Source organism: Haliotis asinina, chromosome 8, assembly GCF_037392515.1.
Source record: "Haliotis asinina isolate JCU_RB_2024 chromosome 8, JCU_Hal_asi_v2, whole genome shotgun sequence".
Lineage (NCBI taxonomy): Eukaryota > Metazoa > Mollusca > Gastropoda > Lepetellida > Haliotidae > Haliotis > Haliotis asinina.
Window position 1 is genome coordinate 53,146,395 of NC_090287.1, and position 19,337 is coordinate 53,165,731.

The 19,337-nt window shown below is 37.3% G+C and overlaps 1 protein-coding gene across 3 annotated transcripts in view; it reads left to right on the forward strand.

Moving 5' to 3' along the window:
* Nucleotides 1-19,337, forward strand: part of LOC137293392 (HEAT repeat-containing protein 5B-like) — a 118,590-nt gene that overhangs the window by 33,648 nt on the left and 65,605 nt on the right. For all 3 annotated transcript variants that reach the window (XM_067823905.1, XM_067823907.1, XM_067823906.1), the window contains exon 2: nucleotides 1,677-1,863. In XM_067823905.1, coding sequence (XP_067680006.1) covers nucleotides 1,738-1,863 — 126 coding nt within the window. In that variant the 5' untranslated portion in view covers nucleotides 1,677-1,737. The remainder of the gene's footprint in view (nucleotides 1-1,676; nucleotides 1,864-19,337) is intronic.

Sequence of the window (19,337 nt, forward strand, 5' to 3'; positions counted from 1 at the left end):
TTTCTGGGCTGACAACACCCTTCTTCTGTGTCATGGTGTGTTGCACCACTCTGGAATTCTAAACATTCTCCTACGTTTTGCCAGTTGCTCTTTCGGGTTTACTACCAGTGTCTGAAACTAAAGACACTCAAGGGGTGACTGTTTCCCATTCAAATGGGTCAGAACAACATGCCAAAGTACTTGTATCCTTTAGACCATCTTTGTATTTGTTAGTCCAGTTTTAGGATTCTACATTCTATGTTTCTACATTCTATGCGAGCATATTCTCTGGAATGTTTTTGATATTTGTATGTACGTGGATCTGTGATGTATTCTTTACTGTCTTTGATGTGAGGTGCTTTAGTGGGCTTCCCCAGGATTCTGTCCACCTAGATGGATGAAGCTAAAATATCTGCTTATTATCCGTTCAGAAATGCAGAGTTGTGGCTTTACTGAAATCTGTGCAATTAATCAGATGATTCTCTGTTTATGTTTCTTCGAGGAAAATCTGTGATGTTTTACTGTGAAGGTAAACACATGACTAGACACAGCATGATGCATTAGATCTAATTTGTCAATGTTGTGACAGAGATTACTGGACCAATTTTGCGACTTCTTCAGGCTTCATAAGCAAAACAAGATTAGATTTTGTAGGAAGTCATATCTGTTCTGTAATGACATACTGTATGCCATAATATGTGAGCATGTAAGCCAGACGTTTGAAAGATATAGTTTCATGAGTGTGGGTGGAATAAATCCTTGTTATGTTTCATAACGTCAAACATATATATGTTGTTTGTACTTTTGTTGCAGGTTACATATCCATGACAGTAATTTGTGTGTGGGAAGATTTGTTCATTTATTTTTTTTCTTTCAATCACCAAACATGTTTGACAGTTACATCCTGTATGATAGGGAGTGGTGAGGCATCCTAGTGATTTCAGCATTTTGCCTAGTCAGGTCCACAACTAGGATCAATTTCCCCAGTGGATATAATTTGAAAATCTTTGGCACATGTTTGATAAACTGTGTCACATAAGTGAATGTGTTGCTTCCATTCAGATATCTTGTGGAACATTTGAATCATCAGCAAATACTTTTACTCTAAACATTGCTACGAGCATTATTTGGAAGAAGACTTTGTATATTTATTTTAATGACTTGTTCTTTAAGTTAGAGTTAGTATTAGTGTTCTGTTAATGGAATAAATAAGTTATATGTATAGAAAGATATGATATAAATAAGTTGTTGTATAAGCCTTTCTTTTCAAAATATTGACTTCAAAAGCCCAAATCTTGTATGATGTTTTGTTCTGCTTTCTATGCAGTGACATGACTTTCAGTTCAGGATATATAATGAAAAACTTTTTTCAACAAGAACCAGTTTTTTTTAAACACTTGGTAGTTTTCTGTTATATTTTTATTGTCCTATGATGTCATGAACATTAGCACTACAGACTATTCTCAAATAAGAAAGAATAAAGACACTTACAGGACATGTTGCAGAGGAGTGGCTGATGCCACAGTCAGTGTCAGTGATGGGAAGATTGATTTGTTTGCTGGATTGCTGTAAACTGATAACAATCTTTTAAATATGCAAGCTATTAAGAATAGGTGTCCATGACTGAGGTCTATGACTAATTCATAAAAAGAACATTTTCATTAAGCATTTGGTAAATATTTATCTTTATTTTTCAGATCTGATTCTGGAGTAGTTAGTGAGCAGACATAGGGGCTCGGAGAGTGTTGGCTGCCCACAATGGAGTTAGCCCACAGCCTTCTCCTGAATGAGGAGGCTCTCAAACGGATAGCTGAGTCCAAGAGACCTGTCTTTGTCTTTGAGTGGCTTCGCTTCCTTGATAAAGTCCTCAGAGCTGCCCAAAAGGTAAGAACAACACGGACTTAGAGCTCATTCCAGTGTCAGTGTGTTGGGATTGATGCCTCATTTTGGATCAGTGTGTTACTAGTGTCACCCAGTGGGGTGTTACTAGAATATCATTAAATTGTATACCTCACTTACCAATCGCTGGCTTTTCAGTTGTGGTTGAAATATAACTGAATAAAAAATATAATCAACTTGATGAACTTTTGATCTTTCTGAATTCCCACAGTTAATCCAGTATTTCCTACAGGTTAGGAGTAAGGTGTAGAAAATGAAAAATATTCTGTCTCTTCCAAAACATGACTTAACCTTCAGTCCAACATTCCAGGCATTTTGATAGATTTGACCTATCATAAACTGACGACAGTCACTTCAGTGTCATTCTGATGAAAGTTGTGGAAGAAGTTGTCTGAAGTCTTAAGAAATACAATGAAAAAAATGTGTCCTTTACGAAATGGATTTTTTCAGTTCATGTTCTTGCTGTAGGTGTGTTAATGTGTCTCCAAACTGATTTGTTAACATAGAAGCAACAATTTATTGTGAAGATATTGTAATTGGAAATGTTTCAATTTCATTGATGTTTAAACCAAGTCTTTTCGGTTCCTCCATTTCATTCAGCTTTGTATGGATTATTTTCAGAGTGTACTTGGCAAATATTACTTTCTAGTAGTTTGTTTTACTTAAGAAACCATATAAGATATAATTGCCTTGCAAGTTAAGCTTAAGTTTGAAAGTCATACTCCTGGATGTGTGTGGTTAGTGCCTTAGAGAATCACTGGAATTGAGATCCAGTCATTCAGTTACCCCCCTCAGTAACCCCTTTACACGTATCCCCTGCTTGGATGGTGCACTAGTAATGCTATCCCTTATCAATAAAACAGTAAGTGTATTAGAAAGTGCATCAGTGTACAGACCGTTTTCACTGTAATAAGTGCCCCTCGACCAATGGGTAGACTTTACCTTTAACATGGCAAGTATCCATTTACTGAACATATTATACATTCAAGTCATTATTTTTGGAAGAAAGTTCTATGGATAGTCAACATCTTTATTGCAATGAATGAGCTGTCTTCACTTGCTTGATAACAGTGTTGGTACCTACACCAAAACATTTTACATATTGCAGTAAAGAAGCTGACTAACCGTAGAACTTTGCATGCCATTCATTTCTTTACACTTACTTAAAACTTTACCAACATTCCTCTCAAAGAAGTCAGTATTTCTTGTCTTTAGATCAGTTTGAATGGAAAACACTGCAACTTAAGGGGGTTTATGATTGCTGAAAAACTGTAATTTAACATATCTTTTGATCAGTGTCTTTTAAATGGTTGATCTCTGACTACATCAGTTACTTTAGTACAGTTGAAATGTTTTTCTTCATATCGGTCACTTGTTGACTTTCACTTAGTCTCAGAAAAAATATAATTTTCACTCATACAAGCAATAATATTTAAACTGGTAAGGAGCCTTGGTTCGACTGGAGAATTATAGTTGTGTAAAATTTATACTGCTCCATGTGATTATAGGAAATGAAAGACAGCAGGGAACACAATCAGGTGCAAATGCTGAGACTGCCTAGGGGCAGTTAATATGGCAAGTACGATATGTAAATTCTTCCTGATCTCAGTTGTGGCTAACAAAATGGAAAATACCCTTAAAATCCAAAGATGATTTGGGCTTGACTGGAGATCTGGGATATAATTTGTGTAATTTTCCAGGAAGAATCGGAAGGTCAGACAGAGTCTTATCACGATTGTTATAAGCTATGGTGGTTGTATAGAGATATATGTAGGGTATATTGATTCTGATAATTTGCCAGAGTGTAATGCAAGTCTTCAGAAGGTCACATATCCCGGTGGAGGTAAATATCATAGTAATATAGTTGTCTGAATAGGAATTAGCCTTACTCGTGAGTGTCTTGCTGGGAATGCATCACAACAATGGAGCAGACGGCATCATAGGAGGTTTGTGTTGATGACAAAACACAGTTTCTAATTAGCAGGTTGTTTTATGTGTCTTGTCTGTTGTCTGGTTTGCATTAGCTGATCATTTACCTGTGTGCGTTTAATTAAAGTTGCAGCAGTTACTTTGTAAGGATGCCAAGATTATAGCCCTGACTCACTGACATTTATGAGATGGGTAGATGTGGTATTGAGCAGTGAAATATCATTCTCCTGGTGTTTGGTCTGCTTCACAAGTATAACTGATATCTTTGAACTCCAGTGAGACTTTGGCCAATAGTGAAAATCCTATAACAATTAAATTTGTTTTCTAACTTATGATTATATTTTTCTGGTATTAGATGCTTGTTTTCTGACTTGTAAATAAATAAACACCTGTTCAGCAAAACATATATGGGTAAGAAGTAGTAAAGGGCTTGAACTGTCATTGTATCAAGTACATCACACAGATCTCAGCAATGAAATAATAACAGTTGAACCATCTTGCCATCTCTTGTTCTTTTATAGTGCCCTGAAGAAAGAATGTAAAGTTTCTGTTTTGACTCAGTATATTTGAAATCAGCATTTTACATAAACAAGATTGGCAGAACATCACATATAGTAAACTAGACATTGTCCTGGGTTTTTCAGAAGTGATAAATTCAACCTACTTCTTTTTTAGCTTCTGTGTCTCTTGGAGAGTCTTAGTTTGACACTTTTTGGTTCTTGTTGTGAAAGTAAGATTTTAACTGTCTCAACAGCAAGTAACAAGCAACTTATGTGTCACGTCATATGTTTATTATGCTATGCTGCATCCAGAGTCCAAACTGTGATTGTATTATTTCTTTGAATAGAAATTTAGATGTATTTAATGCAGCTTGGCAAGTTTCAGTCATCTCAAAAAATGCTGTTTATCAAATCAACTCACATATATGTTGAAGATGCAATACCATGTACATCATGTTGACACAAGTTGATGTTACAAAAATATTGTTGACATAACTCATTGACTTCTGCAATGCAAAATGTGCTAAATACATACTACTGGGTGATAATTGGGGGATACCTAAGTATGATACCAAAGGATGATACCAAAGTATGATACCACTGGGTGATACCAAAAGGAAGATACCAAAGGATGATATCAAAAAATAATACCAAAGTATGGTACCATGGGGTAATACCAAAGTATGATACCAAAGGGTGATACTTTTGGGTAGTACCAAAGAGTGATACAAACTGGTGATACCAGTGGGCAGTCCCCACCAGGCAATACAGTGTAGTAGTGTTCTTGAAGCACAGTCTTCCTGTAATGGTACAGCTATAACTGCATCAAAACTGGATTTTCCACTGAATCTCTAGTCTCACCAGGTTCCTTGTCATTGTAAATGGGGTTGTATCTATCAAAGGTACATAGTTTCATTATTAGTTTAGACATTTCATCAGCTATGGTACATGAATCATTTAGCATTCCATTCATGTTTCATGGGTGTGCATATGAAATTTTAAAGTGTTTTCAGCAAAAAAACCACAATGACAATCAGAAGCTGTGAGCCAAACAGCAGGATGTAAAGAAGTGTTTTCAGATGTGTTTATTGAACTGATAAACTCAGCAGGTTCACCCTGCAGACATTCCCTAGATGTGAAATGTGAACACCAATTGTCGTCATGTAATGCTATGATTAGACAGATTTAGCTGCAATTAACATTCTCAGAAGAATGGCTTGTCAACGAGTGCTGCTGTTCAGTTGTTTGGGGCAAGTTCTTGTGGTAGTAGCTATGTCATTTCTTGCTTCAGACAGAATGATCAGGAACATTCTACTTTCATCTTTTAAAGATATTCTGTGTTGCCAAAAACCTTTGGTTGGTGTTCTGAACTTAGCTCTAAGTTCCATTGCTTCGTTCAGCTTTAGTTGACACCAGTACAGTGGAATTTGGTAGCTGGCCAAACTGTTGTAGACTATTTTGTATCTGTGCTCTTTGAGTGTGAATCTTTAGCCGCCTATGCTTGTGATAGGTAACTAACAAGATCAGATGGTCAGACTTGCTTGGTTGATGCATGCTATCGTATTGCCCCATATTATTGTTCAGAAGGAGGCTCATGATGTGAATTACTTAAACTGATCTGCCGGATTCTTTGCTTCCATGAATTTTTCTGAATGTAGCCGTTATTGAATCATACATACCTAGTAATGACTCTTAAGGATGACCTGTAAGGTACATTTCCAGAATCCTGGTTGAACAAGATTGGGGTTTGAGCTATGTTGAACAATTTTGAAATCAAAACATGAAAAAATCCCAGTGCAGAACAGTTTGTTCTGCAATTCTTCTTGGCTGACATTCATTTCATTTTCATGGGTGTTTAATTAGAATATTAGAGTAAAATTAAAACATTCCCAACTTAAGAGAGGTAAACATGGATCTGCAGTATCACAAACTTCAACCACTAGGCTACCCTTGATAATAAGCTAGTTACTGAAAATATATTGTTTGATAGAAACAAAGAACACCACTTACACTTAGAACAAGCCCAAGTGAGCTGAGAGACTCTGAACAGAAGGAAATCTAGGCTTGCTTCCGATAACTTTTGCTTTGCAGAAAGGGTTCGGTGGAATACAATGTGGTTTGGTCTGTGAGACACTAATTCAACCCAACCACTGGGAAACTTGTCCTTTAACTAATACTTAGTCTATGAATATATACAATTTTAATAGTAGGAAACAATTGAAAAAAACAATTGAAATTGAAAAAGAGCCCAAGGGAGACCAGAAGAAATCTAGACTTGATTCATGTAGGGCTTCAGCATTGCAGAGAGAGCAGAATACAAAGTGGTTAAGGCTGTAAAACATACTAAGGCACCCGAATGCTAAGTTGTCCCAAGTGTTCAGGATATAGCTGGACTGGCAGACATATTACGTTAGCAGACTTATCATGCCACTGGAGGACCTCCCTGCCTGGCCACTCTAACATGGCCAATATGCTGCTGAAGAAAGATAATGCAAAGAAAATGTTTAGATTCTTTTTGGCAACCTGTCAGATGTACCCAGCTGTATTATCTCTGAATGTGGGATTGTACAAGTTTGGAATATTTTAAAGAAGTCAAGTCAGAAAACATTCAGTTGAAAATCCTCATTTAAGAACCATTACTTTAATTTTATGTCTTTTAAGCAACATTTTCAAAGTTTTACCCTGCTTTTATATAGAGTGTTATCACACCTGTGCTGATGAGATGGCAGCAATGTGGCAACTTAATTAACATGGTGCTACTGTTTTAGATGTGATAAAAACAAATGCACTGGTTGAGACTCTAAAGATTGCACTTCAGGACAGTTTTTCCCCCATATTATTTTCATCTAGCAGCTCAACGTTTGGATTTTGGGAAACAGTTTCTGTTAGGAACTAATGTCTGGATTGTATGGTCACAATGGCCTTGGTTTTTGGCACTTTGATGTGATGGTTCATTACGGTACCAACCACAGTTAGTCTAGTAGGGACTTGATGTGGCTGCAATACAGCTCTGTCTCTCTCTCTTTCTTCTTTTTTTTCTCTCTCTCTCTCTCTCACACACACACTCACGCACACAGACAGAGAGAGAGCTTTTCCAGTATGTAATGACATTATAATGAAAATTTATTGGAATGGATACAGCAAGATGATTTTAATGCCAAGATGAGATATTGGCAATATCAGGAAATGGACTGTATTTTCATTTTGATGTTGACACCCTTTTCATTCCCACTTATCCCCAGTCATATCTCTCTGATCCTTCTTGGAGGCAAAGAATCTGTACCTCACAAACTGAGATGCTGAGGACATTGTACTATGGAAGTTAGTTTCTACAACCTTCCATTATTGATGGGTTTCATGAGAGAAGTAGTTCTCTTTAGCATTTCAACAGCAGACACCTGATAGTTGTGAAAATTGGATATTTCTGTGATCACTCAAGTTATTTGTTCACCCTGCCAGTCCAGTTGACAGACTGAAGAATGGACACGTTTATAATTTAGATTTGAGAAAATGGTGGGACTAATACAACTCTTGTAGTTTTATGTGAAAAAATTATTTTACTCTCAAATACATGATTTAGAAACTGTTTTGGGATTGGATTTACTTCACAAGATACTAGACAGTTTTGTTTTTAACATCAATGTTCACATTAACGCAGAAATGTGCTTTTTTCACGCAAAACAAATAATAAAACCACGCAAAAAATATTTTGTGTGCGCGTTTTGGACACATAGATTCTGATCTACATAATTTTAAAAAGTACATCAAAACTGCAACATATAGACAAATGATAAATTTTAACATGATTCAGGATTGCACTGAAAATTTCACACACAAAGATTTGGACTACATATTTATAATTTTATTTCTGCACACACTCGTACAAAACCTGCCGCGATCACTGAACATTACTCATGCATATAGTTCTGTTTTGAGACAGTGTGTTGCATGGTGACGGACATATCTTCACGGTAAAGACGAGGAAAGATTCAGAGGATAATGTTAGATAAGGTTCAGTTTCTTATTGATGTGTTCAAAAACAGCCACCTGTCATTGACTTCTTCAAGAAAGACTTCAACTCAAAAGATTATATGTTTAAAAAATGCTTCTTGGCATCACTACAGCCCACACAGTCAGGATGTGAAACTTTTCCTGTCTCAGTATGCATTGTGACTTAACAGTATCCCAGGTGTCTCAAGGTGTGGGCTCTCGTGAACTTAAAGAGTCAGTTGGCATTGCAGATATACTTTCATGGCGCTAATGGTTGTTTGAGACAGGGGATATAGTGAACTGAAAGATACAGCCAAGGAGGAGGATGCTAATAGATATGCTTGTACTTAATGACCTTTGCCTCGTACCAGTGACTATTTTGGCACTACAAAGTTAGGGCACCTGCTTTTTCATGATTCTCTTAGAAGTAAGATCACTTTTTGGGGCATGATTTGAATTATAACAGAAAGTCTGTTTCAGTATGTCTTAGACAATAGGGTACAGAAGTTTACTTATCTTTATAAGGAAATATGAATTATTTTCAGTTCACTGTGGCCTTGAAATAGCCAGTGATGTAGCATAGTTCCGAGAAGCCTATTCAGAGTTCTCAAGTACTCCACAGAGCAATGGAGCTAATTGTGCATCTGAAGCGGATCTTTCCTTGGTTGTTGTTATTGTTGATGTAGCAAATTAGCAGGTACTTGTCCTAGAACTCGGTAATCTCAGACATGTGTTTCTTCTGCTGAGAAACCACCATGACCCAGGGGTCCCTAGCACTTGTGTTCCAGGACCCTCCAGGTGACTGGGGCTGAGCCTGATTGGACATGACAATTAAATGTGACTCACAATACCATTCCTTAGCACAGAAGAGGCCATCAGGGGGTCATCTCAAAACAGTAATGACCTGTGCTTTTAAATACATTAAATATCACCATTCTATACAAGCAGTTGAAGGACTGCTTTTCTTACTTAATTTGTATTTTACAAATGTTTGGAAGAGGGATGATGGGTTACAGCATGTTCATCTGAATTGTATATTTTTTTCATATGTACAAGGGGTTATTTGTTTTGTTTTGAGATTTTCCCTCTCTCTATATTGATTTCTTCTTTCTCGGAACAGTTGAAATATTATTTGCAGCTTTTCATGCAAAGCTATAACTGCTTTGCAGCACACTTTTGGTCAGGAAATCAGACAGTGTGTGTTCAGTTCATGGCATCAGTTCCAGGTTCAATAATGTTTGAACTTCATCAGAGATTATATTAAATATTGAAGTTAATGAAGCTTGTCTGAAGACATTGGCATTTCAATTGATTTTTCTAAAAGCCAGGATTATTCTGGAAAATGTCAGCACCAGATGTCAATCCTCAGTGTGTTTTTTTTAAATATTCCCCGTTAAAAACATTTTGAGTGGTTTTAGATTTTTCGTTGTTCAGAGTTGCTTCCATCATTAATGCAGGATCTGCTGAATTGAATCCCCTCAGTTTGGATCCATTGTTTGCTGGCACTAGATCTTGTTTCTCTCTGGATTCTCCTCCAGCATTTGGCTGACATTTTTATGTAAATTCAGAAGTGTTGTTAACATCAGTTTCAACACATGTACTCTGTCACATTGTGCTGGAGTGCATGTATTGTACAGGACCAGCTGTGGCACAGTGCACCATGATCTGGATCTGAATCATCGTTCGGAAATAACAGCAGCTTTGGAACATAATCATTAGTTCTGAGTGTAATGTGCAATGTATTTGCTGTTCTAGTGTAAATTTGTAAACACACAGGAGTAGCCTAGTGGTTAAAGCATTCATTCGTCACACCAAAGATTCTGGTTCGATTCCCCACACGAACACAGCATATAAAACCCCATTTCTGGTATCCCCTCAGTGATATTGCTGGAATATTGCTACAAGTGGTGTAAAACTAAACTAAACTCACTCACTCACTCACTCACTTGTATATATCACAGTGTAGGACAATATGATGTTCACACCAGAAGGAGAGGTATGAGAGTGAGTGAGTTTAGTTTTATGTCAATATTCCGGCTATATCTGTCCGTGAAGACCTGGGTTTAAATCCTTATATGTGGGTAAAACATATTCTTCTTCTCTATACTACTTGAATGACACATAGAGTAAAACACCCTCAGAAAGAATATCCTGTTTTTTCAAAAGCTCAAAAATTGAAAAGTGTTTGTCAAATAATTAGCCCAAATCCAAACTTCAAATAAAATGATATGAGCCAAATAATAAAGAAGTACTTTCTGACCAGGGAAACATTCCTACCTATGTGTTTTGGTTTGGGAGCCAAGAGAAACTCCTCAAGCTCTAAGGCAGCTCCTCTGTGGGGGATTTCATATGTTTCCTGCCTCTTGAAATTAATCAGGTCTTTCTTGCATTTAGTTCACTCTTATAAATCGCCTTTAAAGTTTAAATTGAATGTTTATGATTCTAAGTGTTTTGAACCCAACTTCCTGTTTCCTAGTAACACAGAAGAGAAACAAATACCACTACTTTAAGGTAATTGGTGTTGTCTGAGGTAACCATTATATTGTGATGTTGAAAGAAAGAGGATTTCGTTATTGCACTTTTTTTTTAATGATTTTTTTTCATGCAGAGGTTATTGCCATATTTGGGTCAGTGAGTAAGTCTAGTTGTTTTATTCCCCACATGGGTACAGTGTGTGAAGCGTATCTCTGGTGTCCCTTGCTGTGATTTTGCTAGAATATTGATACAGTTGTATAGAACCCAACTGACTCATTATTGCCATATTTTGTTGTTCTTAATGATGTAATTCATTCCTTCTAAGCATTGATTTATTATTCTGACATAAGGTACAATGGTTGGCAAATTGGAAAATTGTGTATTTAATTCATGCGAATACAGAGCTGTTATATTGTTGCCATTGATCCTGTCTTATCCAGATTTTCAGCATGCGTTCTTTTAAGTATCATCTGTCCATAGTCAGTTGTGCAAGTAATAGTATTTTGTATCACATGTGAAGCCTGTTTCTGATGTCTCCTGCCATGAAATTGCTGGAATACTGCCCAACGTGGTGTAGAACTACATGGACTTGCCCACTTAGCTAATGTTGCATTCAGTGCACTAATGTCAACCCAAATCACATTGGCATAGCTGGAAAATCAGTTAAAAGTTACAATGACCTGAACTGACTCATTTTGCATTCCTATTTGGAAGTATTTCCTAAAATTCCCTTTTGGCTTCTGAGACCATTTTTAGACCATCTGCTCCTGAGGGCCATGGAGATGAGAAAGACAAATATGCCGAAGGTGGTCTTGGAGCTAGTTTAACTTAAATGTGAATTTCTAATAGTTTTTTTTGTCAATATCATGCTTGTGAATCTTCCAGTTAATATTTTTGATGTTAGGTTCTTAGTAATGTTTTTCATGGATGGTTATCACCATACTAGACATAATGCTATCTGAAAGTTTATGTTCTGTATCTACTTAAATGCACCATTTTTGTGGATTAAAAGTAAAGTGAATATCCTGAAACAAGTGCATGACGTGAACCAGGAATAGTCAGTGAACAACAACGCAGTACATGAAACATTACCTGCACAAATCAAAGAAAAACCAATTACATTTCTACAGTTGTCACTGTTATTAGATTACCATAACTGAATGACACATGAACTTAGCTGTGTTAATTACCTGTGGTGTGTGTCTTTGCTGAAGTAATTATTGTTATGGTGTCCGTGTTGCATCGTAAGCTGTAAACAAACTACGATTTTCAATTAGTTGCTCTGTTTCTCCTAAAGTTCAGTGGGGCGGTTGTGTGGCCGAGTGGTTAAAGCATTTGCTCATCACACTGAAGGTCTGGGTTTGATTCCCCACATGGGTACAATTTGTGAAGCCCTTTTCTGCTGTTCCCAGCTGTCATGTTGCTGGAAAATTGCTAAAAGTGGCGCAAGACCATACTCATCCACTCAATCGATCAAAGCAAATTAAAATTTCAAAATTTGTGGTTCTGTTTACAGCAGAAAGTTAATGTTGGAGCACAAACCATTTCTGGTGCTCCTTTGTCAGTGTAAAATAACAGTTGCCACATTTTATGGTATATTTTTTCAACAATTTCTCTAGAATTTGGTTTGAGTGGGTACATTGTTTTCAGTAACATCTGCAATATTATTTTCATCAAAATATTTCATTTCTTTGAACATGTTGAAATTAATTGGTGTGGCTGGTTGGCACACATGTGTACTTTCTTCATACAGTGAAATGATAAAGGATGTTTTCTACAAAAACCGACAGTACGTGCATGTGAACCGTTTTACAAATTACTTACAGTGCCAATACTTATCCTGTTTCAAGTAAATATCAACACCAATATTGAATCAGCATGTGATGCTTTGGCCTGTAGTCCAGAAGATTATTGCCAGGAGTAATTTCTGCTTATGCTACACCTAACACCGTCCTTAACGATTTAGATAGGAACCTGATAGGGTAGATTAATAATGAGCCAGCAGTTTATCTGGATGCGCTGGAGAGGTTGGCCAGGCCAGGCATCTGTAACTGCACTCCTGACCAGGAAGAGAGTCTATCACAACTGGCCTGTCTTCACATACCTTTGACTAACACTGAGTCTCTGAATATATATGATTTTGATTGTAACAAATAAACCCATGAAAGTTGAAAAGGAGTCTCAGGGAAATCACCGAATAAAAACCTGAAGAAATCTAGACTTGCTTTACTTAGAGCTTTAGCATCGTAGAGAGTTCTTGGCTGTAGGTAAACTAATATGATCCAGGGACTTGAAACAGGCTATTCATATCTGTTTGGCATGGTAATTATGTATTCATGAATTCTTGCAGCATTGAGTGAAGAATGTGTTTGGTTTGGGCAGTTCTCCTGTTTTATCCATTTCATTCTGATAGTAGTGAACATGAGATGTGCTTAGCCTAACTCTTGTCTTTGAATATATATTATTTTCATAGTAATGAATGCACCCATTTAAATTAACAATGTGCCACAGTCAGATGGACAAAACAGAGGAAATCTTGACTTGCCTCATTAAGGCATTTAGCATTGCAGAGAGGGCTAGGCACAGGGAAAGGTATATTTTGCCTAATGCCAAGCCTTCTCTGCAGCGCTAAAGCCTTAAATGAAACAAGTCTAGATTTCCCCAGGTCATGAAAATCTCTCTCTCTCTCTCTCTCTCTCTCTCTCTCTCGCTCTCTCGCTTAATTGCCCAAAGCACTACAAGGTACTACAAGTTGTGCCTCAAGCCAAGCCAGCACCTTGTGATTGTGATTCTTCGTCCAAATCTTTGATTTCCTTCATATTTATTCTAGATAGGACAGAAACATTTCCATGTGCTTAATTAAGAGTTATTATGTGTTCATAAGCTCTTGCAGCGTTGACTGAAGATGTTTACGGTTTTGAGAATCCCACTGTTTTATCTGTATCGCTTGGAGGGTAATGAACATAAATACTCACAATGATATCAGGGAGGTATCAGTTTGGGGACGGCAGATTTTTGTCTGAGATAATCAATTCAAATTCAGCTCTACATGATGCTTCCAAACTATGGCTTCACCCAGTGATTTAGACTGCCATCTGATCTTTCAAATGAACACATTTTACAGAAAAATAAGTTCCTAAATTATAATCATAAAATCTAATGAAAAAGTGGCAGAGACAGCCTTCATTTTCAGAAGCTGCAGTAATCTAACTCTGCAACATTTCTAGGCATGTATGGATAAATGTGTTTCAGGGTCTTTTACAGACTACTTAAGATTATGTGTCCAGATCTCAAGATTCAACTGATTTTCATTTGGGCAATTTTATTTCTGGTGTCTCCTATCGTGATATTGCTGAAATATTGCTAAAAGCAGCACAAAACCATGCTCACTTACTCACTCAAGGTCAAAGCTAACATTTTGCAAGATAGAATCCGTTGCAGTTTCACATTATCCATGATCTTTTGCCCATCAGAAATTCTTAGATATACTGTCAATAGCAGTGCTTCTGTCTGATGAAATGCCAGCCTTCAACTGTATAAACATTTCACAGTTGCCTCTGTACTATTACCTCTGGGTTGAAGCCCCTAACATACTGTGTCTACCATAATTATTCTTTGATTACAGAATAGAACATGGAATTATTATTTCAGCTGCTTTTAAGATCATGAATCAGTCAGTGAAGTTGGTAGAACAGGTCTGGAAGATCATATTACTGTGTAATAAGGCATAAAGGATATATCTGTACATATTATCTAAACATTTGAAGTGTTTGCTGAAACATGATGCTCCCAGTGGTGTACGATTATTGAATAAGTTTAATCATTGTAGTAATTGTTTAATTTTACCAAAATAGGTCTGTAATTTAAGAGATTATTTAATGATGCACCATACATCAAGTCATATGTTCTTAGTGTTAGTTTTCATCACTGATTGCTTGACATTTCAAAATGGAATTGTCATGGCAAACTTTAATGTAGATTGGATGCTGATGAGGTATTACTGTCTTATCAGAAGATGACAGGATGAATTAAGTATTTAATAAATGTAGATGAATAAGTTATTGAACCTGAATATCAGTTACACAGAAGACATGGAGTCCAAATGGATGAATTTGAAGGAAGATCATCAAGATCTAATTTCTGAGTAATGAGGTATTCTGATAGTAGCATCGATAGAATTTGAAGCTGCCATGGCTTGAAATTAAGCACTATTTTGATCCCTGAATAGCTTTTCAATATTGTCAAGACAGTTGATGTGCATTGAAGGTCTTCAGCAACCCACGTTTGTTGTAAGACTCGACTAACAGGATTGGATGGTCAGGCTCGCTAGCATGGCTGACACATGACATTGTGTAGATCGATGTGTAGGTCGATGCTCATGCTGGTGACATCTGGATTGACTAGTATATTTACACGCTGACACTGTATAGAACATAGCTGATTGTGGTGTAATGCTGAACTAACTCACTCACTCACTCACATTGAAGGAAGCAGATCCAAGAACACATTTAAGTACCTGAGTTCCCATATTTTCCAGTTTCACAGCACTGTGGGTGAAATAAATAAATAATAAAGGGAATAAATATATAATAATAGAGAATAAAGAATGGAACACTGTCATGAAGCGATGCTCCCTTTCTTGTTTCCCTGAGTATGCATATTTGCCTAAAGCCGATATGCCCAGTGATGTAAGTCTTTGTATACAGAGTGTTCCTTTCTCAAACAACTTGTATACAAGTGTTCTTCAGCCACTATGAGCATCACACACCTAACCTTGATAAGCTATCTGTAGGATGTCTATCACCACTACTATAGACATGGCTGGGCTTTGTCAAGGTGCCAGAAGCATCATTCAGCATGACCCGCCATGACAGGCTTCTGCTTTGGTGGAGTTAATTTTTATTGTAGGTGAGGGATCTTATCACTGATATCACCCCTGGGAACCTGTTTTTCACATCAGTGAAATCAGTTGGCAACAGTTTACTAAGTTCTCTTTGATGAAGAGGCACTGCATGTTTATAGATAGTTATCGCTCTGTTCCTTTGACCAGGGAGATCCTGAAGCAAAATTATTACATCTGGTGGAACATGTGGAATCGTTGTTAAAAATAATGTCCTCTGATTTTATCCATGGAATTATTTAAAGAATTTCTTCTTGACATTTTTATTTTTATAGAAGGTAAACAAATACTTTACTTCTTATGTTGTACCAGTGATGAGAATCAAACCTCCTGTGTGACCGACAGACCTGTTTTTATCCACAGGGCTACCCTAGTGTTCTCTGCTTGAATCAACATCTGTTGACGGACCTACGACACGGTCATAGTGTCCTATGTTTAGCAAGTCCTAGCGGCCTTGATTACATTGCTCCTGTTTGTTGTAAGAGGTGATTAAAAGGATCCAGTGGTCAGACTCACTGATTTGGTTGACACGGGTTATCATATCCCAGTTTGTGTAGATTGGTGATCATGATGTCAATCACTGGATTGCTTGATCCAGCCTTGATTATTTACAAACGCTGTCATATACCTGGAGTATTGCTGAGTGTGGCGTTAGGCAACAAACAAGTCAAGGCCAATGGCTATGCCTTTGCTCCAGCCTTTAATTAATAGAGAATGTGAGCCAGGTTATTCTTTAGTTGTTCTTCTGCATGATCCAGCCCCCCTTGATGTTGGCTGAAGTATTGCTCAGCTGCTTCCAGTCTCTAACTCATTTCGTTTCAAACTTGTCTTAATTTTGAAGCAAATGAATTCCATGAAAAATGCATTGAGGGCAAAAAGTTTGGAAAAAACAATCTTTATTGAGTGTTCAACGTGAGGTTCTTCCAAACCTGTTCATGTTTATTCTTGAATTGACAGGAAGTGCCCGATGTTAAGTTAAATTGATAAGCTAGATGATAGTTTCTGGAGTAGATGATACCCCAGAAAAGGTTTACAGCACCAAGAAGACCACCACTGAACGTGGTGGTAGAGAATTGGAAATGTCATTCGTGATGCTTGATGATTCCAGTAACAGTATGCATACTTCATGTGTGAACAAGCAGGAGTTATTTCGTTCTGTTTTCATTGGCAAAGGTTCCTGAAATGTTCAACTGGTGGTTAGTCTTTTTAATGCTTCTGTACACACAATAAAAGACTTATAAGTATGGAATAAGGATTTGATGGCGCTAATATTTGTGGAATAAAACGTTGTGGTGGTGGGATAAGGTTGTAACATGTTGAAAGCAGTTGTAACGGAACAGATGGGTTAAGTTATTAGCAACTGCAAGCCTACCCCAGCTTTCTGTGATCCCAGTTAAAAAGTTGGCAGTCTTTTTGAAACTTCTTAGGATATTGGCATAGAAACTGTCGTTAACAACCACTGAGAAATTCTTTGTAGGTAAACCGTTATTCCATCTGTTTTAAGGTGATGAAATCCAAGCTCATCTCCAAGTTTACATGAAACCACTGCCGAGTGATTGCCTGTTTTAGACAGTGTTAGGAGAGATGGGAAAGCAAAGTTGTGAACTCATGCCACAATAAAGTCCTAGGTTTGATTTACAATATGTAAAACCCATATTTAGTGTTCCCTCCCTTGAATGTTTTTGTTTAAGGTGGTATAGTATCCACCTGTTTTGACAAGAATAACTTGAAAGTAGAGGCGTAACCATAGATCAGTATTCATTTTGCTATGAGCCTCATGATGTGCTTATATCGATATAGGGGCGAGGGGTAGCCTAGTGGTTAAAGTGTCCACTCGTCATGTCGAAGACCCGGGTTTGATTCCCCACATGGGTACAATATGTGAAGCCCATTTTCTGGTGTCCCCCGCTGTGATATTGCTGGAACATTGCTAAAGGTGGCATTCACTCACTCACTCACCTATACCAGTATAGATCTAATGTATCATGGTACATATGCATTAAGACTTGCATTATCATGAAACATGAATAAAAACAGAAATTGTTCAAGAACCATTTATGCCAGTTTTGTAGTAATTCCGTGTACAGAATCATCACAGTGCCCTCAAGCTTATTTATTTCTCCCTCCACTACCTTTCAAAGTTAGAAACATATGACTTAAGGCAGTGATTTACCAACAAAAAGGGAGAAATACAGACTTACAAAATAAGAGTGCTGGATCTGGATGTGATTTGTATCTCACCCATATTGTTTGGATATGTATTATATCACACCCTCATCATATCCTTACACATTTTCTTGCAGGTGGTCAGACTCCCTGACTTGGTTGACACATGTCATCGGTTCCCAATTGTGGGATGCTCATGTCGTTGATCACTGGATTGTCTGGTCCAGACTCGATTATTTACAGGCTGCTGCCATATAGCTGGAATATTGCTGTGTGCGGCGTAAAACTAAACCCACTCACACACATATTGAACAACATTCAAAAGTTAAAGTATGATACATGTAACATTTGGTTAGTGCGCTTTAAATACTTTAGATGTATAATAGGGACCAGTTGATGTATACTACAGATGATGGAGAAACATACTATTTCTGATATGTGTTCCTTGCAAGCTTGTGTTGTAAAGCCCTGTGTATTGGATTGTAATGTGATAATCATGAATTGATGAGTCTGTGTCACCAGCTTGGCAGTCTTGTGATGAACCACTAAGTATTTACTGATATTTATTCTGGTGTGAAATGTTCATCACTGCATGTACGATCAGTGCGTGTGTCTGAGATCAGCAAAGCTGTCGAGTATGAGGCTGGTCCTTGGATACCATTTTTTCCAAAGCCATCATGCCTTTGCTATCCAATCACGCTGTCAGAACGTCAATATCCACAAAATGTGACGTCTGCTACATTTAGTAAGGTTAACAGATGTCATCCACTTAGATTCTGGGTAAATTCAGACAGATTGGACTGACTAAGTGAGAGGAAATGACTGGAATGAAAGTGGGAATCTAGTGTTCTGTAGCAGCAGACAATGGGAAAGTCTGGCGTCGATCCTCCTTTTATAGACATGCCATTGTCTCATGATCACTGTAGAATACCTAGAAAGGACCTTACTGTGACAGAGGTTTTAGGACATATGGACTAAGAACAAACATCAAAGTATATTGGAGCATCGTGTCTGTGCAACTTTCAAAATTTCTTACATTTTAAACAGTTATCTGTAGCCAAAATTTCATAATTTCAGTAAGCCCAGCTAATAATAGTTTAGAATAAAATGTTCTGAAATAATGCCAACATGTCAAGGAAAGTAGTGTCAGTTTTTGCCAAACGAATGAGTATCTATGAATAAAATGATTCACAGGAGCATAAACATGTCTCCGTTATTTATTTTGGCCTTGTATCAGTCTGTCGTACAGACCCTCGAGGAAATAAATATATCCAAATGGAATTTTCTAGAAGGCATTCCCATATATGTAAATTGGGGTCATTTGTCAGGTCGTGGCTCATCTAATACTTTTCAAGCAGTAGTGATGGTATTGGCTTCTCAAATACAGGTTCATGTTTTCAAGACTTGCAGCATTTCAAATGTTTGAGCCGACTTTAAAAACTCCTAAAAAATGTAACTATACGATGGTAGAAGATGTGAGCACTTGTGGGTTATATGCT